The sequence below is a fragment of the Pelobates fuscus genome, chromosome 4 (genome assembly GCF_036172605.1).
Source record: "Pelobates fuscus isolate aPelFus1 chromosome 4, aPelFus1.pri, whole genome shotgun sequence".
Classification (NCBI taxonomy): Eukaryota; Metazoa; Chordata; class Amphibia; order Anura; family Pelobatidae; genus Pelobates; species Pelobates fuscus.
Genome location: NC_086320.1, coordinates 221,103,095 through 221,126,252, shown reverse-complemented (window position 1 = coordinate 221,126,252; position 23,158 = coordinate 221,103,095). Strand labels below are relative to the sequence as shown.

Below are 23,158 nucleotides of genomic sequence, written 5' to 3'. Positions count from 1 at the left end.
CTATATCCCTCCCCCCACGACACAGTCTGCTCCGGGACCCCCCTAGTGAGTGGCACATTGTTGTGTAAGAATTATGTCCCACTCTTATTTACAACATTGCTTCAGTTCATTGCGGTTTGCTGGCATTTGTTTATGCCCATCTCACTTAAGGTCTGGTGTGGTTTGCTGGTATGCTTGGGATCATTGTCCTGTTGCATGACCCATTTTTGGCCAAGCTTTAGACAGACAGATGGCCTCACATTTTACTCTAGAATACTGTGGTATACAGAGACATTCCAGGTCGACTCAATGACTGCAAGGTCCCCAAATCCTGTTGCTGCAATACAGGCCCAGATCCTCACTTCTACACCACCGTGACTGTTCGTGTGAGGTGTTTGTGCTGATAAGCTGTTTTCGCCAAATGTGGCACTGTGCATTAAGGACATTGTTCCGGAAATTGTGTAGTTTTTCAGAAGCAACTTTGCAAACCCAAGCCGTGCTACCATGTTCCTATTAGAGAGCGGAGGTTTTAACACTATAGGGTCAGGAATACATGTTTGTGATCCTGACCCTACAGTGTTCCTTTAACATTTTAACATTCTAACTGAGGCCTGTAGAGTCAGGTGTAATTGAGTTGTAACTCTTTTATTTAATTTTTTTTTTTTTGCAATTTCTCCTAGCATTGCACACACGATCTGACCTTTGGGTGAATTTGCTGGGATGTCCACTCCTGGGAAGATTGTCAATGGTCTTGAATGTTTTACACTTTTGAATAGTCTTTCTAACTGTAGAATGATGGACTTTACATTGTTTGGAAATGGCCTTATAACCCGTTCCCAGTTTGATGGGCAGGAACAATTGCTTTTCTAAGAACATTGTTGTCTTTCCTCCTTGGCATTGTATAACACAACTGAATGCTATAGACCAGCACATTTATAAAACTTTGGCTTTTATAGTGGTGGTCACACTTGCTGATGTTCAATTAATCTAGGGCATTTGATTAACAGCACCTGTCTGCTACGTAACCTCTAAACCCCTTAACCCCTTAAGGACACATGACATGTCTGACATGTCATAATTCCCTTTTATTCCAGAAGTTTGGTCCTTAAGGGGTTAAGGACGTCAGGCGTGCTATGCCGTCCTTGGCGACCCAGCTCTAAACGTAGGCGGCATGGCATGTCCACGCCCTGCTCGCCGGCGATCCCACGCTGAAACAAATATTAGTTTCAAAACAGTAAAATGTTTTACAACGATGATATCATGAGTGAAAGTGAAGTTTTTTGCATTGTTCGCACACAAACTGCATTTACACTGACGATATAATTCTTGTGATACATTTTACGGTTTGAAACACTAATATTTGTGTTCAGCCAAGTCTCCCGAGTATAACTGTACCCCTCATGTATATGGCTTATAGTGTTTTGAAAAGTTACAGAGTCAAATAGGCTTGTGTTTCAGTTTTTTCACATTGAAATTTGCCTTTGAGACCGTATGGTAGCCCAGGAATGAGAATTACCCCCATGACGGCATACCGTTTGCAAAAGTAGACAACCCAAGGTATTGCAAATGGGGTCTGTCCAGTCTTTTTTAGTAGCCACTTAGTCACAAACACTGGGCAAAATTGGCGTTCAAATTTGTTTTTTTCTGCATTTTTCACACACAAACAAATTTTAACGCTAATTTTGACCATTGTTTGTGACTAAGTCGCTACTAAAAAAGACTGGACATACCCCATTTTCAATACCTTGGGTTGTCTACTATTGCAAATGGTTTGCCATCATGGGAGTAATTCTCATTCCTGGGCTACCATACGGTCTTAAAGGCAATGTAACCAATCTGGCGAATTTCATGCAAGATGTCATGCAGAACAAAAGAAATAACAAAATGTGTCAATTTCTCAAAAAAAAATTCAATATTTTTTTCATATTAAATTACGTTTCATAGCTAAATATTTGATGTTAAAGGAACACTATAGTCACCTAAATTACTTTAGCTAAATAAAGCCGTTTTAGTGTATAGATCATTCCCCTGCAATTTCACTGCTCAATTCACTGTCATTTAGGAGTTAAATCACTTTGTTTCTGTTTATGCAGCCCTAGCCACACCTCCCCTGGCTATGATTGACAGAGCCTGCATGAAAAAAAAAAACTGGTTTCACTTTCAAACAGATGTAATTTACCTTAAATAATTGCATCTCAATCTCTAAATTGAACTTCTATCACATACAGGATGCTCTTGCAGGGTCTAGCAAGCTATTAACATAGCAGGGGATAAGAAAATCTTAATTAAACAGAACTTGCAATAAAAGCCTAAAGAGGGCTCTCTTTACAGGAAGTGTTTATGGAAGGCTGTGCAAGTCACATGCAGGGAGATGTGACTAGGGTTCATAAACAAAGGGATTTAACTCCTAAATTGCAGAGGATTTAGCAGTGAGGCTGCAGGGGCATGTTCTATACACCAAAACTGCTTAATTAAGCTAAAGTTGTTCAGGTGACTATAGTGTCCCTTTAAATGAAAGCCCTATGTCTCCTGAATAAAATTATCTATAATAAGTGTGCAGTTAATATGAAAGAGAGGTGAATTACGGTTGAACAGACATATAGCGCAAATACCAGTTTTTGTTTACATTTTGTTTTGATCAGAACGTGTACTATTGACTCCGTCCTGAAGGGGTTAAAGGATTTTAGACTGGAGGAACATTTGATTGTGTCCCCGTGGTTATTTCATATAGTCAAATTCTAAGTTTTGTTTGTTCTTATTTTTATCAAAACGTGCGTGTACATTTGGCTCATTCCTTAAGGGGTTAATTCCTGTGAAAGCCGTAAAACGTGTACTTAGTTTTTCACATATGGCTTCTCCATTTTAGCTTTATTATTGTTAAAGAAACACTATAGTGCCAGGAAAACAAACTTGTTTTCCTGGCACTATAGGGTTATTAGGTCCCGCCCTCTCTCGAAGCCACCCTCCCGCTGGGCTGAAGGGGTTACCCTTCAGCCACTTGCCTTTCTCCAGCGCCAAGCTCCCTCGGCACTGGTGACCTCCCCTTGAGGTTGTATTTACCTAATTTTTAGACCTGCTACGGAACGTATGATTGTTTTACCCTGATATGTAAAATCATGGAATACAAAGAGGGGTGTACTTTATTTTTCCCATGACTGTAATGTACTTTTTAAGTGTTTCTAAAAGTGTGTTTTTCATTTTAAATTCATATATTTAAATATTTTAATCTTAAAGTCAGCTTTTTTTGTTTTTTAGTGTTGAGCAACACTTTAACTTATCCCAGAGAGAAACAGTCTCCATTCCTTAGAGCAGTGTGATTATTATTAAAATTGTTAAATAACCAGTTAGCACATCCTTTTATGCTATAACTACATTTAAAATATTATAATCCTTGTTTTAAAAGATTGTGTTTAAAGAGGATTATAAAAAAGGTTAAAACATTTAAAGAGACACCCATTTACAAATGCATTATAGGGATAATTCAGTAAAATATAACATTTTGAAAGTCTGTTTTCTGCTAATCCTCTCACTTCTATAACTTTTAGGTTGGTTTTTTTCTCTCTCTCATTTTGATAAAAAACAATTGCCAGAATAAGGTTGCCAGTTAGAAATAATATAACATTATCTTATATATACGTTGGCAAGTGTGAGATTCTCTTTTTATTTTGTACGTTTTCCGTAGTTTCTCAATAAATTGGCTGTAGTAATACAAATAAATGGTAAATAAGAGAAGGACTTTTTGTGCTATATGGTCCTTCTTCATTCCCCATATAGCTGATCACTTGCGAACGACATATCATTATTTCCAATTTAGCTCCTGGTTAACGAGAACGGCATCCAATTCTTGGACACGATCTGCTTAAATCTACTGACCTGTCTATGGTGTACAAATGTTTAATAGAACTAACTGGTGCTTTCTCTCGTTCATTGTATACTGTATATTACATTTCATTTGCACCAATTATTATTGCTATAGAACAATGTATATAAACAAGCTCTCTGTATGTCAGTACAGGTTTGGAAAATACAATTTGCCTATTGAATTTTTCCATCTGCCTTTAAACTGTCTGAATATTATTAGACAGATTTCTTTTAAAAACAGATGTGACTTGTTTTTGTTTATTGGATGTTGTAAAATACAAAATACAATTTTGTGTTTATCTTGTGGTGAACATTCGCTAGAAGCTATTTGTAATGTAAGCAATATCTTATCCTTTTTTTTTTTTTTTTCTTCTTCTTCAAAATTACCCTTTAGCACTCACTTAATACCCACAGTTATTTTAGCCAATACGTATTACATTCCTTGAGGACTGCTCTGTTTGTCTTGAGGAATGCTGACCATAGCAATTCTCTAGGACCTTTATCTAAAATTGGAATAAATGAACTAGGAAATCATTCTGTCATCATTAAATGTATATCTTTGTTCTGCATGTGTCTGTACATTGCATTTCATTACATGACTTTAGTTTAGCTCTAACATTCAACCAAAAAAGATCAGAACAAAAAAAACTGAACTGCTATTTGTCTGAATTTGGTTCAGGTGATTGATCAACATCCCAAACTCTGAGCCAAAATGTAGCCAAATCACAAAACAGACCAGTTGCACAATGTCCAAGCATGTTTGTTTTTATTTGTGATGTTAATTCTGCCTGCGGGTATAAAAATAAGAGATGATTAAAGGGGGAAGAAAAAGATGATTATTGGATAGCGCACAGTCACTAAATATTGATTTTATTCACTGGTCAAGTGAGAATTGAGCAAGAGAGAAAAAGTAAAAAATAAAATAAAGCAGTAAATAAAAAGAAATATATTCTTTTATTTAAAATATATAGATTTTTTTTTTTAATTGCTCCCTCCTCGTTTTTCCCTCTGTTGGCTACTTTTTCTTACTGTGAACCAAATGGCAGCCAGCACATGTTACATACAGCCCACACACACCACACACATTAGGTATAGCCAGCAGAAACACACCAAACACACTATAGGGAAGGACAGAGACCCTCAATTCCAGTTTGTTGCCATTTAAAACCAAATGGGGGAAAAAAATGCATGTTTTGACTATAACCTTGTGGGAACTATTTTTCCAAAGCAGCTATTTTGGCCTCCATTTTTTTTTTTCAGATTTAATCTGGGAAAATTCAAAGTTTATTGAATAATCCTGCTAATGTCCAGGTCTAAGCAGGGTCACCAAACTATCTTATTTTATATTTTGTGTTAGGACAAGTAGATTGTTATGATGAACAAGTAGATTGGGCTACCACTTTAGACCCTTGGTCAAGTAGATTTAAAAAAAATTTTTTGCATACCCCTCAACTGACATGGATAATTGTTTTCAGTTCAGCTCTTTTGAGCTTATGTTTGAATTTAACTTTGAATTCCAAAACAACCCACTTTAGTAAATAACCCTGAACATCTTTTTAAATGTATTTCTGACCATGTAATTAAATAGCCATAATAAGAAAGAAATAAGGATACACCTGAATTTTCATTGATTGCCAAAACAAAAAGATGCACTCCTATACGAGGATGTCCCCCCCCACCCCTATTAAATGTAATTCAGCAGGTAGCTGCATTGCACATCACATTGACCCATTGGTTAAAAAAAAAAAAAAAAAAATTCTAATAAACTCCTTAAAGGGCAATAAATTTTTTTTTGTCTAACTAAATGCGTGCTCACGTGTGCTGATATGGAATTTCTCTGTGAGCTGCCTGATTGCACACTTGAGGGGGGGTGAAACACCATCTAGCCCCCTCTGCCCCCCCGTAGCCTCCCTAAATATAGTCAAATCTTACTTTTATTCCAGTCTGCTACTGGCTCTGCCCCTGATCTGCCTGCTTGGCTGACATCAGAAGTTGTGATCTCAGCAAATCACAATGCTTTCCCACAGGATGGCACTGGATTATCTGAGCTTGTAAAAGAGGCAGATCAGGGGCAGAGCCAACACAAGCCAAGCACAGCCCTGGTAAGTCCGTATCTCCTCATATATATGAGATATATTGAATCAATGCATCTCTATCAAGAAAGTTCAGTGTCTCCATTCAGAGGGTGGATACACTGAATGTCAGTGTTGTAATGTAAACACTACATTTTATCTGAAAAAAAACAGTTTACTGCAAAAAGCCTGAAGGGAATTATTCTATTTATCAGAACAAATACACAAAGCTGTAGTTGTTCTAGTGACTATAGTGTCCCTTTAATTTGGTCTGAAAGTGTACATTTAAGGCCAAACCACTGCATTATAGTTAAATAGAACACATTGCTACGAAGGTCCTGTTTGAGTTGAGTGATTTTTTTGGGGGGGATTTTTTTTTATTTTTTTTTTTTATTAAAGTGTTGCAGAAAAAAAATTAATGCTGATAGAGGGGAGGGGGGCTAGACGAGAGAGGGTGGGGTGGCTAGACGGGAGAGGGAGGAGGCAGGGAGACAAGGGGGGGAGTAAGACAATAACAGAGAGGGGAGAGCTCTATGGGATTGGGGGGCAGGGGAGAGCAACAAGGGATAGTGGGACAGGATGGGAGAGCACTAAGAAACAGGGGAGATCACTAAGGGACAGTGGGGCAGGGGAGAGCTCTAAGGAACAAGAGGGGAGAGCGGCTGAGGAAGGAGGGAGAGAGAGGCAAAAAGGAGCAGGTAGTACTCAGCACCTATCCTACCCCACAAACTCTCTATTTCACGCTACACACACACACAATGCACCCCTTACATACACAGAAACACACAATGCATCCCTTGCACACAGAAACACACAATGCATCCCTTACACACACTGAAACACAATGCATCTCACACACACTCAATGTACCCCTTACAGATACACACACCGCATCCCTTACATACACAGAAACACACATTACATCCCTTACACATACAAACGAAGATTCACACAATGCATCCCTTACACACATCCAGAAACACACAATACATCCTTTATACACAAAAACACACTGCATCCACTGCATCACCTACATAAACTGGTGTCCCTATACACTACATTCCATAAGCACACACTTTAGATCCTCTACAATAACACATCCCCTACACACTCCACCACCTGTGAGCGAACTCATGGGTGGAACATGTAGGTGGACTTATGGGTGGGCCTTATGGGCATACTCACAGTCAGTCCCTGGGGGCCCAGACCTTGAGCTGTGCAAGGGGCCCAAAAAAACAGAGCTGCTTCCCATTCTCCCAGAACATTGACTTTTGTGACCACAGTTACAAACAGCCACCAGAGAGCCTGTTCTTCACCAGACCACTGCAGCCAGAGCCCATCATCATCCTCAACTGGTTGTAAGTAGGCAATCCAGTATATTATTAGTGACACTAATCTCTAATTTACCTCACATTAAAGGGGCACTATAGTCCCCAGAACCACTGCACCTTAATGTAGTTGTTCTGGTGTCTATAGCCGGTCCCTGCAGGCTTTTTAATGTAAACACACACTGTGTGCAGCACTGGCGTTAGTTCATATGGCAGATCAAATGGATGGGGCAATGTGATGTCACTTGGGAAGGGCGGCGGCAAATTTTTCTTTTGCCTAGGGTGGCAAAAATCCTTGCACATGGCGGTCAGCACAGAGAAAAAGGATGACATTAAACAGCATACTGACCAAGTGTCCCTATTTTAAAGCCTATATCACTCTGTCCCTCTTTTCTATCCTATTGTCCCTTTTGTTCTGTGAGGTTCATATTTTGGTGGTGTGTCTGAATTTATAACAGAGTGCCATACCTAGTATTTGCAGTAATCTATCTTTTTTTATTTATGTTTTAAATGTTTTATTTTTGCTGTGCAAAGGTTAACAAGCAGTCATGCATTGCCAGTATAGCAATTACAGGCAGTTTAAAGTAGACAGGATCATGACATGATATATTACTGCACAATTTTTTAATTAATTAAAACATACCCTTATCGAGGGTATGTCAGTGGATATATGAGAAGTCGTAGCGTTATAATAGGGCACATATCCTTGTGTTTTAGTTACGAGAGACATATTAACTTGCTATGTAAACTTTTCTTAGGAGAGTAGAATATAAACAAAGAGTGGACTGGTACTGCAAAGAATATAAAAAGCAAATAGTCAATGCAAAGAAAATACAGGAGTTCACCATATGAAAGGTAAGCCAGTAGGATGTCTTCGGGGCAGCCACCGCCAGCCCCCTGCATCCTCACCCGAGGTGGGCACTCAGACACCTCAAGGAGAGTCATGTGTAGCGCGGGAGCACGTATGGCGAGCCGTACTCTGATGTCCCCAGATCCGTGCTAGTGCTGGAGCTGCCATTTTGAGGAGTTAGTGTACCTGATTGTTGAACTTTGAGTAGCATAAGGGCTGGAGAGATGGCTAGCGCCTTGTTCTCTTGGTCACTGCCGTGGAGGCAAAGGTGCTCCGAGATTAGGCGGGCCTCCAGGAGGCCTCGAGGGCAACGTGGATTGGACTGCTTATGGACATGTGTCTGAGGTTTGAGAGCAGGTCGGCAGCTTAGACTGCTGTCTCACTTCTATTGTGGCCCAGACGCCTGACAGACTTAAGTGCCGCAGCGAGTGAAGGGGAGGGTAATCCGGTACAAGAAAGTACCGAGGCCGATACCAATCGATTTGCCAGATTCCCCACTATGCAGTGAGAAACTTGGTAGCTTAGAGCAGACAAATGTATTTTCGCAGGAATAAAGCTTATTTAGCAGTTGTTGCTCAGGAGCTCGCCTTACATGCGTCCACTCTGCTTGCCAGTCAGGCTCTGCCCCAGTAATCTATCTTTAAACTACAAATGTGTGTAGAAATCAATCTGTGTAAATAAGATACATTGTTCTTGTTTTAAATCACATTTTTGTTGCATACCTTGTTATGAGTAACTCACCTACAATTCCTCAAGAGCCCTGCCCAGGCCACACCACCACTCTCACCTCTAAAATTAAAGTGTCCTATTTTTGTCCATTTGAAATGTTGCGTGGGATGAAACAGTGTTGCTATATCTCTTCCTCATTTGCAAAGTTCGCTCATCTTTGTACTGAATTATAAAGTTGTTTACAAAATCTTTAATATAAATAAATCTCATGGAAAAGCAGGTTAACACAGTATAGGTGATGTCAGTGCTTTTTTTTATAAGTTTAAATTACAGAACTTGGGAGGTGCAAAAAATGGATGAATACAGAAAGAGGAAAAGGCAGGTGGTGGCAAGGATCAATGTTTTATGAAGTGTTTCATGCTTGGCAGCTCTGTGCAGAGAGATAACCCCAGAGCTCCCCCTGAAAGTAGCATACAGTCTAAATGGATATATCTTTTCAGACAATGTGAAGACATTGACAAGGTATGGCTATGGCGGAATAAATAAAGTTTTATATAACTACTAAGTGGCAGACAGACTGTATGGCCAGAATTTATGCACCAAATCTGCTTCCTTAAATTGATATGGTTTTGGTGTTTAGACCGACCCTTTAAGGCTTTTCCATCAAACCATGTCTCTGCAAAGCTCCAGTTATAAAGATAATTCAGAGGATGGATGGTAGTTAATGTGGACACTCAGCTGGAGTGTCTATTTTTACAGTGAGGTTCCTGTGACCGACCATCACTTAGTAGATAGATATGCCAATGCTACGACTTAAACATGGTTTAAAAGACAGACGTTCTTGTCATATTTATTAATTTTTATATGTTGATGTAAAAAGATCGAAAACCTGTGAAGTGTTTCAACAGATTAAAAAAATAAACAATATATAGGTTTACTTTTTGTTCCAGTCTAAACTGGAGCCATTGTATCATAACTCCCAACAGTGGGAGGTATGAAATATACACAGGGTTGTGTGGGCCTATGGCAAGGTGAAAGAGTGTTCCAAATAGAAAAGTGCAGGATAGCTTGAAAAAAAGGGTGCTTGTAAGCGTAGTACACAGACAGATCACTTTTTAAATTCTCAGGGCATTGCCTTAAAGGACCACTCTAGTGCCAGGAAAACACTTGTTTTCCTGGCACTAGAGTGCCCTGAGGGTGCCCCCACCCTCAGGGACCCACTCCCGCCGGGCTCTGGGGGGCTCTGGGCTTTCCTATGGACGCTTGCGTGCTCTCACTGTGATTTTCACAGTGAGAAGCACGCAAGCGCCTCTAGCGGCTGTCAATGAGACAGCCACTAGAGGCTCTGGAGGCTGGCTTAACCCTCAGTATAAACATAGCAGTTTCTTTGAAACTGCTATGTTTATAAAAAAAAGGGTAAAAGCTAGCTGGACCTGGCACCCAGACCTTTAATGCTCTGAGAGCATATTGCATAGGTCATGTGTGTCTTTTGATGAGTTTGTGCTGTGCTGAATGCATGCTTTTCCTGGTGCCACAGATGTGGGACCCCTTGGAAACTAACCTGGGATGGGCCCATTTTCACAACCAAACGCAAAACAATTTAGAGATAATGTATGATTATTCTACATGAATGTCACTTTCTTTTTTAATAATAAAAACTGTTGAAATGGAATTTTAAAAGAAATTGATTAAATTAATGCATTAATAAAGTGGCACGTGAAGTTGACTAATGGCATACATTAGTATGGTTAATTCTTAGCTGAATGTACTTGTAATAACTCCGCGTTTACAGCTTTTCTTGGAAAGATACACACTGGCATTATAATGGTATGCTGACGTGTAAATATATCTGAACTCCACCCTTATAGTATTTCTGTAACCTTTGCTGCAGCTTAACACTCCTGCATCCAATGATATCTAGCACAGAGTTATAAATTAACTCATACTTTAATAGCTGCTGTAAAGGGATTGTCTATGTCAAATCTTAACCGTTCATAGTTTTTAATGCATTACTTAAAGGGACAATATAATTACCAAAACAATTACAGATTAATATAGTTGTTCTGGTGTCTTCTGCCTGTCCCTGCAGGCCTTTTTCATGTAAACATCAGAGAAAAGGCAGTGTTTACACTGCTGCCTAGGGATACCTCCAGTGGCTGTCATTCAGACTGCCACTAGATGTGCTTTCTGGGTCACTGATGTTCAGCGTCTCCAAGCTCTGCATAGTCCCTTAGCAGGGGAATTAATGGATAAGTAGTTTAACTAAGACAAACCTAGGATGATAGGAACTGCTCAATAAACTGATAACAGCCATGACACAGCTGATACACATTCATACACAGCCTAGTTTGGTATTAGTGAACTCAGTTGTGTTTTACTATCAGGAAAGCCAGGGGCCATCATATTGAAGTGGTTATAGTGCCTGTCGTCCCCTGGGAAAATTTATTTGTTTAGTGTTAAGCAGTTTTTAAACAGCACCTGGCCCATGTCTGCTGCTCAGCCTAATTTTTATGCATTGCTGGTATTACTCTGTATAGTTGAAGTGGCATGGACTCTCTTCCTCCTCAGCCATACCTCCAAAGGAGACAAGTCTATGGGCTGCTAAGCACTATCATTCAGTGTTAAACCATTAAAAAAATGGTTTACCACTAAATCGAGTAACTTACCGGGGAGACTGTAGCCACGTTAACGTGATGAAGTAGCTGTAGTGTCTTGAGTATTCATTTAAAAAAGTTATTGTAGGTCCTTGAAAGAATCTGCTTGCTATTCTTGTATTTTTTTATGATTCCGCAATTATGAACTGCAACCTTCAACATATATGCAATTAGAATGACTTACATTTGTATTTTTTTTTTTCCTCAGACCTGCCATTTGTGTTAATTTCTGGTTTGGCTGGGCTACAAGTCTCATGCAATGAGGATCCGCCTGAGAAAATGGCCACTAATCGTGAAGACATGCGTTTTATTTGGACTCTTTATGATTACTTATGTGGTAGTGGAAATTTCTGTTTCTTCTTTTTACTCTCCTGAGGGTAAGGGGCTTACCACCAAGAGAAGGTGGGAAAGAGAATTTGCTGCTACGCAAGAGGAAATGGAGGATTTGAGTCACCCAGTTCATGCAAAACCACCCCCAGATCCAAACTCTCCAGGAGAATGGGGCAAGGCTGCCAGATTGCAGGTTGGAGTAGAGGAAAAAAAGATGCAGGACAACAGCATTGAGAAATATGCCATTAATATTTATTTGAGTGATAAAATATCATTGCATCGACACATACAAGATAATAGAATGTATGAGTAAGTATACCTAATGTGCTCCTATATATTATATGTTTGCAATATCAGATGTGATTATGAAGCCTGATATTTATTCTCAATGTTCACAAAGCTCTAAACCCCAAAAGACGTGCCTGGCAAAGATTTATGGAGGCAGCTCTGTTTTTAACAAAGATCTGATTTTACATTCTTAATTTTATCTGAAGAACCACATTTGGTCAATCAGGATATTATTTATTTTATTTATAAAACATTTTACCAGGAAAGATACATTGAGATTTCTTTTGTTTTCAAGTATTTCCTGGGTTCACAAAACATTGCATTGATACATTAGGGTACAATAAAATACAAAAACAATATTAATACACAATATATACAAAATTTAACATGGAACAGGTAGGAAATATATAATCAACCATAACACATGCATTCTGTTTTGAGGTACGTAGACTGGGATCTCTTAAAGGACTTTAGGCTTGGGGAAGATTTGAAAGTGTGCGGGAGGTCGTTCCACAATTGTGGTGCTCTGTAGGAAAAGGATGATCGGGCTGCTTTCTTTTTGTATTGAGGTAGACTAAATAAAGTGCTGGTACTGGATCGGAGGTTATAGGAGGTGGGAACAGCCGAGGAGAGCATTCTGCTCAGGTAGGGTGGGAGCTTCCCAGAAAAGCTCTTAAACACAAGACTGGGAAGATGAAGTGTATATAATGTTTTATGCTGTCTATATTGTGAGCTCTGGAGATCTACATTTATCTCATCTTGAGGAGTTCTTGAGTTCTACAGTCTGGGGCCATTGGCATATGTGCTGACCCTACATTCTGTCATAAACCAATGGCAGCAGAAAACTGGGAGGTTCAGGAGACAAACCTTTTTTTTTTTTTTGTCAAGACACAGTTTAGATAGAAGCAAAGTTTGAGGATGCTTGAATAGAAAAATGTTTTTACATTAGTAAAAGGATTTACCCATATCTCCCAACATTTCAAATAGACAATAAGAGACTTTAATTATAGGGGTGTGAGTGAAGGTGTGGCTTTGAGAAACTTTAGTTGATTTGCTAATAACAATTTATGGAAATAAAATGTAATTTAGAACAGGAACAGTTTATCCTTTTTACAAAGACTTATTTCTAAACACATTAATTGTAGTTTTAAGACACATTACTGTGAGTATTATTACTGTAGAGCTCTGTTATACACATCAGGCACACCAACAATATGGAACTCATAGAAAAGAGGGACAGGTGGATTTGGGCCTAAAATTGGAACTGTCCCTCTTGAAAAGGGAGACCTATTCACTTCTGTAGAACTTTCTAATAAATATTATTTTCCTTTTCTTAATTTTAAAAATGTTTTTAGAATGTTGCAGTATTAAACTGTAAGTGTGTACAAATTGTTGTCTCTGTGATATGAAATATACGTGAAGTGGCTGCTGTTTGTTAAAAACATGTGATATTCCCACACACCGACCGCTCGGACAGAAGTGTACCCGCACCAAGCGGCGACCATCACCTCGGCTCTCCGACCAACCAAGGAATATGGCAGTCATGGTCTTCTGGAACATGCGGTTCGATGGAGATGGAACGCCGGCCCATGTACAAGCCCAGAACTGGTGGGGAGTGCTGCACATCAACCCTGCCACTTTGAGGACTTGGCTGACTCTGTCCTCTGGCCTCTTGCCCCACAGGGCCTTTACCTGACATAAGCTGAAACCACATACTAGCTCTCTATGCTTAGTATATAGTTGCTATCACCCATGCCATTGATAAATGATCATTTTTGGTTTTCTTTACTCTTTCTACTTTATATGCACAACTACTGTGGTACAGTGATCTGGCAGCATTGCCAGGCCCGTTGGCTTTATCAGCTACGAGTCATTGCCTTTTGTTTTCATTTGAGTTAGTAGTCTTGGCTCAAGCAAATTAATCTGGCATGTATACACCACTTATAATTCTTAAGATGTATTTTTCAGTACTTAAAGCTTAGCCTGATACAGTTTACTGACATGCATTATCGTGTTACCTTTTGTCTATATACCAAAAATTGTGCTAATATCTCGACTGCCACACTGTTCTGATGTGTAGATCTGTTTGTTAACTGAGCACAACTAAATAAAGAATAAAAGGAAAAAATATATATATTTTATAACATAAATGTGAAGGAGGTTTTCCTGTTTTACCTGTGTGAAATGGCAGCTTCATACAAAGTCTCTATTATCCCAGCATGCTGTCTGCCTGCCAAGCACTCAAATGTTCCATTTGGGAAACCATACACATCTGTGCAGTGCAGTGACATAACTAAAATTAATAGGAATCCTGTAGCAGTATGCTTAACGGAATATGGCCTACTTCCAGTCACAAGTGTGAATGCAGGAAGAGACTATGCAAATCCACAGCAAATACATTGTAGATTAAAGGCTAACCTTTAACCCTGCGTAGCTGGGCTTCGAGTACTATTATTACATGCTACAATAGCACAATACAAATCGAGTCATTGGCAAATTACATATTTCTGTATGGTTATACCTGGTTTATCCCAACACTTCTACAATATTTGCATGTTTTCTAGCACTCTCCTTTTCTGCTGTCTTGTTTATCATGCTTCATGTACCTTTTTGATAGAAGGAGCATGGGAAACAAGCCTATGAGGACAGACTATGTTTTTTTTTTTTTTTTTATCCTTCCCCCTGGAGTGGTATAACAAGTGTCTTTAGAGTCATGGTTTCTACATTTTTCTAGCTACACACAGTGCACTTTGATGGTTAAACCACATATATACAAGATCTGACTCACACTCCGTTGTAACATGCTCAGTAAAAAATACACATTAACGTGGATATAACTTCTATTTTTTCAAGCCAAACTATTAACTGGAAACCGTTAGAGAAAAGTCACAGCGCTCGATAAAGGCGCAATATTGCACTGAGCTGACGCTGATTTTTAATCTTGTTAGGAGGAACCCTTTTTAGACCAATGAAATGCTGATAGTAAGAATCTTTTGAGGCTAGATTTAAGGGGACTGCCTTGAAGCAGTGTGATCTACGTATAGGGAGGACGTTTAAGAGGACTAGCTTTAGCTGTATTGTCCCCTCCCTCTGCCCCCCTGCAAAATAGACCTATGGAGACACTCTGACTTAAACTGTCTCCATATTACTCCCTTGTCTTTCAGTGCCTGGTCCTTTCTGTTCTCTTATGAGGGGTTAAGGCAGTGTTCCAAATAGTTTGCTACTGGTTTAGCACTTGTGTATGGGTTCTGCTTTAAATGCAGGTTTAGTGATTGTAAAGTAATGGGAACGCACTAACTATTTTTTTTTCTGTACTAATTTACAGATGCAAATCTCAGACATTCAACTACAGGAAGCTTCCTACGACATCAGTCATCATTGCATTCTACAATGAAGCCATGTCAACGTTGCTCAGAACAATTCATAGTGTTTTAGAAATGTCTCCTTCGGTACTTTTGAAAGAAATTATATTAGTTGATGACTTCAGTGATAAAGGTACTTTACATTTATTGATAATTGGTAAAAATATATTTTCTGGAATGTGCATTGTCTGATTCATTTTAATACATTTCATACTTTTAATGTTACCTCAAAAGCTGGGCACATCTAATTTGTAGTTAACCTTTTTCTTGGTGGTAGCACCCTCTAATTGAACGTGTGCACCAAGGTTCACCCCAGAGTTCTAGTGGCAAGTTATGGACTACTGGAAGGCCTGCGGGTACAACTAGACAGTGGTTGTCCTATGTGCAACTATCAAGGTTGGTGCATTTCCCACTGCATTATTTAGGATAAACAGACTTTACATGCATTATAAAGAGATTGCGAACACTGGAAATGCATATATTCTGTTTGGTAACCATATGATTTTGTACTACTAATGACATTAGGGATAAGAGGGACATATATTATGACCCGGTATAGTTCCTACATCAAGCTCATGGCTTGGCCCAGATCTGCTGAAGTCCATATTTGAAGCACTCCCTATAAGCTCTTTGATTTACACATCTCTTTGTAAGGCAGGACAACACCTAACACAAAATTTGTTTGACAGTTCTCAGGAGGGGAAAATTAGAGTTATTTCAAGCACCTTGACTCCTAAAGTGTTTTGAAATTGTCATGGTGCAAGGACTCTGTTTATACAGAGTGTCTGTATGAAACACTGCACATATAGATATATTTAAAGAAACACTATAGGGTCAGAACACAAACATGTATTCCTGACCCTATAGTGAAAACCCACCATTTAGGTGGCTTGCCCCCCTCAGAATGGGATAAAACTCACCTTACTTTCAGCTCTCCACGGGTCTGCCGGCACTGGCCCCATCCCCTTGGTGAGTGACATCATCAGAATTGCCGATTTCTAGCCAATCTTGAGAAAGCATTGGATTAGCTAAAATCAGCAAGGGGGTGGTGCAAGACACAGTTTTGGCCAATCATAGAGATGCATTGCATCAAATGCAGAGCGTGGAGACGCTGAACAGCAGAGCTGCCTACTGTGAAGCACTGAGCCAGGAAGCATCTCCAGTGGACATCTGAGGAGTGGCCATTTGGAGGTGTCCCTAGGGGCAATGTATACACTGCCTTTTCTCTGAAAAGACTGTGTTTGCATTAAAATGCTTGAGCCAATGATTGCATTTACCAGAACAACTACATTAAGCTGTAGTTGTTCTGGTGACTATAGTGTCCCTTTAACCCCTTAAGGACCAAACTTCTGGAATAAAAGGGAATCATGACATGTCACACATGTCATGTGTCCTTAAGGGGTTAATGTTCCTGCTGGAGGTCTAACTTCACCTCAGACAGGTTTAATTAGCTAGCCGGTTCAAGAGATCTCATGCTAATTCTGTAGATATATACTGCAATGACACTTTGTCATGGGCTGTCACTCAATGAATGAACACCAGTATTGGCATCCTGTTTCTACAGATGGCACAGCTGCCTTTCTTGGAGGCACAGCACACAGGTGAGTGGCGTACTTACGGGTTTGCCACCTTACCAAGGAATAGCACCAGGATGCTCCTGGCATCATAATTACTACAGAGTTAAATGCACAAATACATTTTCAGGGCATACCATCAACATCCATTGTTTCCACTCACCGTTTTGCAGGTGCTTTCACGAAAAACAAAACAATTATTATATATTTTAAGAAAAACTTGTTTCTGTTTCTAGCCTGCACTGTTTCATATTCATTTTATAATATTATATGGGGCTCTCCAAGCACAATAATAACATACGCTGGTTGCATAGGTTATGGTGCAAGGAGGTTCCTTGTCCCTTTCACCATGAACATGGTAGATTCTAATTGCAGTGATTTACAAATACTCTGCAGGTGTATTTCAAGTGTATGCCTGTCACTCTAGTGACTAACATCAGAGGAGGCAGCAATACCTCGTTCATTTCCTGTCCAACAATTTATACAACTTCTGCAAATTCCCACCTCAGCTAGCAGGCTTCCTCATACCTTGCTTATCTAAGTATTCTTGGCAGTGGTTTATGGCATAACCCCAGGCTCAACTGAATTACTTTTATTGCAACAGCTTTAAGTTACTGCCTTTACCAAGACGTGTCAGTGTCTGACTGTGACAACTTGCATAACCCCAATACTATGAATCATCCGGTCACTTGGAAAGAATTAGAGGGGTGTGCAATATAGCATGCTTTATTATTCATGGTTTCTTTAAATGATTATATCAATGGAAACTTGCTAAGTGCTTGTCAGGGATATGTTTTATTCTAGTAGAGCAACTGGAACTTCAGCTGACACTGTTGTTCTGCCACCAATTGAGTCATTTCTCAAGTCCTCTATATGGGAAAACACTTTGAACCTTTAGAATGGATTACATTAACACCATTTATTCTCCTGTGATTTTAAGAAGCTAAACTCCAGAATGCTCATCATTTTTATTCCCTGTCCATATTACCCCTACTCAGCCCTGATCAGGGACCAAATAACTAAAGAAAAATTTGATGAACAATTATTGAACTATCCCCAACAAATGCCGCTCAACAAGCACTTCATAAATGTCTAGATTTCTGCATGTATTTCTGTTCCCCCCCCTCCCCCCTCAAACATTGAGTTGTATTTAAAGGGACATTATAGGCACCCAGACTACTTCAGCTCATTGAAGTGGTCATGGTGTGGTGCAATTTCCCTATGGTACTTAGTGCTGCAATGTTAAACATTACAGTTCCACAGAAACTGCAGAGTTTACATTGCAGTACTAAGTCTGACTCCAGTGACTGTCTCCCAGACAGCCACTCCGAGTGCTTCTTGAATACTAATGGACCTTTGGTCCGGTAACTGATGCTTGACGTCCTCACACTCTGCATGAGGACATCCAGCGTCAGATTATTCCCTATTCCCATGGGGAGGCCTAATGCACGTGCAACTTTTGCTGCGCATGCACATTAGCAACCGCTCTTTGTGGGATGTTGGAGAAGGCGGAGCCGTGACCCATCGCCGATAGACATCAGCGCTCGGGTAAAGTATTATTCACATCGGCGAGGGAGAGGGTAGGAAGAGGGAGCTATAGTGCCAGGAATACAGCTTTGTATTCCTAGCACTTATAGTATCCCTTTAAGCGAATATGCATGCTATGAGCAATTTTAAAATGTTCAAAGTGCAGTGGGTTTGATGTTCAATGTAACTCTGTTGCATGTAATGTTTGTGTTTCATTTGCCTGCCTAAGCACCACACCACAACAGCCCATTGTTGTAGATGAGGTAATAGTAAGCTGTTGACACTGTCTCTTAGTTCTGTTTGAAAGAGTGGTGGTACCTAGGCACCTGCAGGCCATATTGCTAATACAGTAATTAACTTTGCCAGTAGTAAGATGTTTCATCCATATATGTATGTATTCATTCAGTTATGCCAAGTATGTGTAGACATTATGCATGAATGAATTCATTTTATATCCTTGTGCAAATTTATTTCTAGTGTATTTGAAGACTCAACTTGAAACATATATCAGCTCCTTGGAACGAGTCCGATTAATAAGGACGAACAAACGTGAAGGATTAGTGCGTGCACGGTTGATCGGTGCTACTTATGCCATAGGTGATGTGCTCACATTTCTGGACTGCCACTGTGAATGTGTCACTGGTTGGCTAGAACCACTTCTGGAGAGGTATGTTATAGACTGTATCAAAAGAAAAATTACAATGGTACAAAAAAGTTATTTTCTGATATTTAATTTTGTTTTGTTTTGTTTTATTTGCTTAGTTCTCCAGTTTAGGAATTGCTTACTTCAATTGCAAGAGACATAGGCATAAAACATGTCCTGTCATGCTAGACTAAGGGAAAAGATTATAACTGATTTAATGGTTTGGCATCCTGTGGAATAAAAACAAAGGTTATAGCTACCTGGAAACATAGAATGTGATGGCAGATAAGAACCATTCGGCCCATCTAATCTGCCCAATTGCCTGAATACTTTCATTAGTCCCTAGCCTTATCTTAAAGTTATGATAGCCTTATGCCTATCCCTCGCATGCTTAAACTCCTTCACTGTGTTAACCTCTACCACTTCAGCTGGAAGGCTATTCCATGCATCCACTACCCTCTCAGTAAAGTAATACTTCCTGATATTATTTTTAAACCTTTGCCCCTCTAATTTAAGACTTTGTCCTCTTGTTGTGGTAGTTTTTCTTCTTTTAAATATGGTCTCCTCCTTAACTGCGTTGATTCCCTTTATGTATTTAAATGTTTCTATCATATCCCCCCCTGTCTCGTCTTTCCTCCAAGCTATACATGTTAGGAATCTTTAACCTTACCTGGTAAGTTTTATCCTGCAATCCATGAACCAGTTTAGTAGCCCTTCTCTGAACTCTCTCTAAAGTATCAATATCCTTCTGAAGATACAGTCTCCAGTACTGCGTACAATACTCCAAGTGAGGTCTCACCAGTGTTCTGTACAATGGCATTGAGCACTTCCCTCTTTCTACTGCTAATACCTCTCCCTATACAACCAAGCATTCTGCTAGAATTTCCTGCTGCTCTATTACATTGTCTGCCTACCTTTAAGTCATCAGAAATAATCACCCCTAAATCCCTTTCCTCAGATGTACTCTATCAAATATTCTGTACTCTGCCCTTGGGTTTTTGCCGTTTGGCTTATCCCTCCTGGAACATCAACCCCGTTACATATCTTAGTATCATCAGCAAAAAGACATACCTTACCATCAAGACCTTCTGCAATATCACTAATAAAAATATTAAAGGACCACTCTAGTGCCAGGAAAGCATACTCGTTTTCCTGGCACTAGAGTGCCCTGAGGGTGCCCCCACCCTCAGGGACCCCCTCCCGCCCGGCTCTGGAAAGGGGTTAGATCTTACCTTTTTCCAGCGCTGGGCGGAGAGCTCTCCTCCTGCTCTCCTCCTCCGATCCGCCTCTTCTCCTCCCCGTCGGCTGAATGCACACGCGCGGCAAGAGCTGCGCGCGGCAAGAGCTGCGCGCGCATTCAGCCGGTCACACAGGAAAGCATTCATAATGCTTTCCTATGGACGCTTGCGTGCTCTCACTGTGATTTTCACAGTGAGAATCACGCAAGCGCCTCTAGCGGCTGTCAGTGAGACAGCCACTAGAGGAAAAAGGGGAAGGCTTAACTAATTGATAAACATAGCAGTTTCTCTGAAACTGCTATGTTTATAAAACAATTATTTAACCCTAGCTGGACCTGGCACCCAGACGACTTCATTAAGCTGAAGTGGTCTGGGTGCCTAGAGTGGTCCTTTAACCCCTTAAGGACCAAACTTCTGGAATAAAAGGGAATCATGACATGTCACACATGTCATGTGTCCTTAAGGGGTTAAAGAGAATGGGTCCAATTACAGATCCCTGAGGTACCCCCCTGGTGACAAGCCCAAGCTTCGAATATACTCCATTGACTACAACCCTCTGTTGCCTGTCACTCAGCCACTGCCTTACCCATTCAATAATATTGGAATCCAAACTCAAAGATTGCAGTTTATTGATAAGCCTTCTATGTGCAACAGTATCAAAAGCCTTACTGAAATCTAGGTAAGCAATGTCTACTGCACCACCCTGATCTATTATTTTAGTTACCCAATCAAAAAAATCTATAAGATTAGTTTGGCATGATCTCCCTGAAGTAAACCCATGTTGTCTCTGATCTTGGAATCTGATCTAAAAATCATGTGTTTTTAGATGTTCAACAATCCTATCCTTTAACATGGTTTCCATTACTTTCCCCACTACTGAAGTAAGGCTTACTGGCCTATAGTTGCCCGACTCCTCCCTACTACCTTTCTTGTGAATGGGCACAACATTCGGTAACTTCCAATCTTCTGGGACTACTCCTGTTAACAATGATTGGTTAAATAAATCTGTTAATGGTTTTGCTAGTACACCACTAAGCTCTTTTAATAACTTTGGGTGTATTCCATCAGGTTCCATTGACTTATTTGTCTTTACTTTTGACAGTTGAAATAGAACCTCTTCCTCTGTAAGAGGTCCCTTTCCTTAATTTTCATTTGTAAATACTGACCAAAAATATGAATTGAGGCAGTCAGCTAGACCTTTATCCTCTTCTACATACCTTCCTTCTTTTGTTTTTCATCTAACTAATCCTTGTTTTACTTTCCTTTTCTCATTTATGTATCTAAAAAAAAGTTTTATCACCTTTTTTTTACTGACTGTGCTATTTTCTCTTCTGTGTGTGATTTGGAAGCTCTTATAACTTGCTTAGCCTCTTTCTGCCTTAACTTATAGATCATTCTGTCTTCCTCACTCTGTTTTTTTTATAATTACTAAATGCTAACTTTTAGTTTTTTACTATTTTGGCCACATCTGTGGTGTACCACAGTGGTTTCTTGAATTGTTTGCTTTTACTAACAAGCTTAATGCAATTTTCTGTTGCCTTCAGCAGTGCAACTTTTAAATAATCCCATTTCTCTTGGACTCTGTTTAAATTAATCCAGTCTGATAATGACTCATTTACACCTATTCTAATTTTAGAAAAGTTTGTTTTTGGAAAGTCTAAAACTTTTGTTTTTGTGTGGTTTGACTCAGTCACTGTTCTTATAGTAAACCACACTGACTGATGATCACTGGATCCTAAACTTTCACCTACAGTAATATCTGATGCCAAATCTCCATTTGTTAACACTAAATCTAGTATGGCCTCTTTACGAGTTGGCTCCTCAGCAACTTGTTTTAGAGACAATCCCAGTAGGGAGTTTAGAATATGTGTGCTCCTGGCACAAGCAGCTTTTGGTTTTCCAACTCACATCAGGAAGATTAAAGTCACCCATTATGATAACTTCCCCCCTTATTGTCATTTGAGCTATTTCCTTTAACTAGTAGATTATCTAACTCTTCTATTTGTCCTGGGGGCCTATAAATCACACCTAAACGAGTTACTGTTTGATTACCAAATTCTAACATAACCCAAACGGACTCTATGTTCGCCTCACTAACTTTCATTAGGCTAGATTTTATGCTATCTTTCACATACAGGGCCACACCTCTCCCTTTCTTGCCTTCTCTATCTTTTCTATATAAAGAGTACCCTGGTATTGCTATGTCCCAGTCATTTTTCTCATTATACCATGTCCCAGTAACAGCGACTAAATCTACATTATCAGTTGCCATTATTGCAACAAGTTCATGGATCTTATTCCCTAAACTGCGAGCATTTGTAGACATGACTCTACGCTTATCATTTTTTAACACACTTGCTACAGGCACCTTCTGTCCTTGTTTTGGGGGGCAATTGGATTGATGTTGTATCACCCTTTTGACCCCCCTCCTCCCCCTAGTTTAAATACATCCTAGCAAAACCTCTGAACTGCTCACTGAGAACATTTGTTCCCTTTTGAGAAAGATGCAAACCATCTTTTTTGTACACTTTATTTCCATTCCAAACAGAGCTACCATGAGAAATAAAGCCAAATCCTTGCTCCCGACACCATTCACCAAGCCACAAGTTAAAGTCCCTAATACGCATCCGCCTGTCGTTCTGAGTGTTATGCACAGGCAGAACTTCAGAGAATGACCGTGTGGAAGCAACCTGCCGTATATCACTGGCAAAAACACTAAAAACTTCCTTAACCTCTGAAACCTAATTGCAAGGCAAGTCATTTGTCCCTAGATGGACAAGTAC

General features: G+C 39.7%; 1 protein-coding gene across 1 annotated transcript in view; it reads left to right on the top strand.

Annotated features, from left to right (window-relative positions):
- The window catches only part of GALNT4 (polypeptide N-acetylgalactosaminyltransferase 4), a 59,066-nt gene that overhangs the window by 4,833 nt on the left and 31,075 nt on the right, over positions 1-23,158 (top strand). Inside the window, exons 2-4 of the mRNA XM_063451890.1 lie at positions 11,622-12,052; positions 15,357-15,526; positions 18,972-19,161. Of these exons, the coding sequence (XP_063307960.1) occupies positions 11,673-12,052; positions 15,357-15,526; positions 18,972-19,161 (740 nt within the window). The 5' untranslated portion in view covers positions 11,622-11,672. The remainder of the gene's footprint in view (positions 1-11,621; positions 12,053-15,356; positions 15,527-18,971; positions 19,162-23,158) is intronic.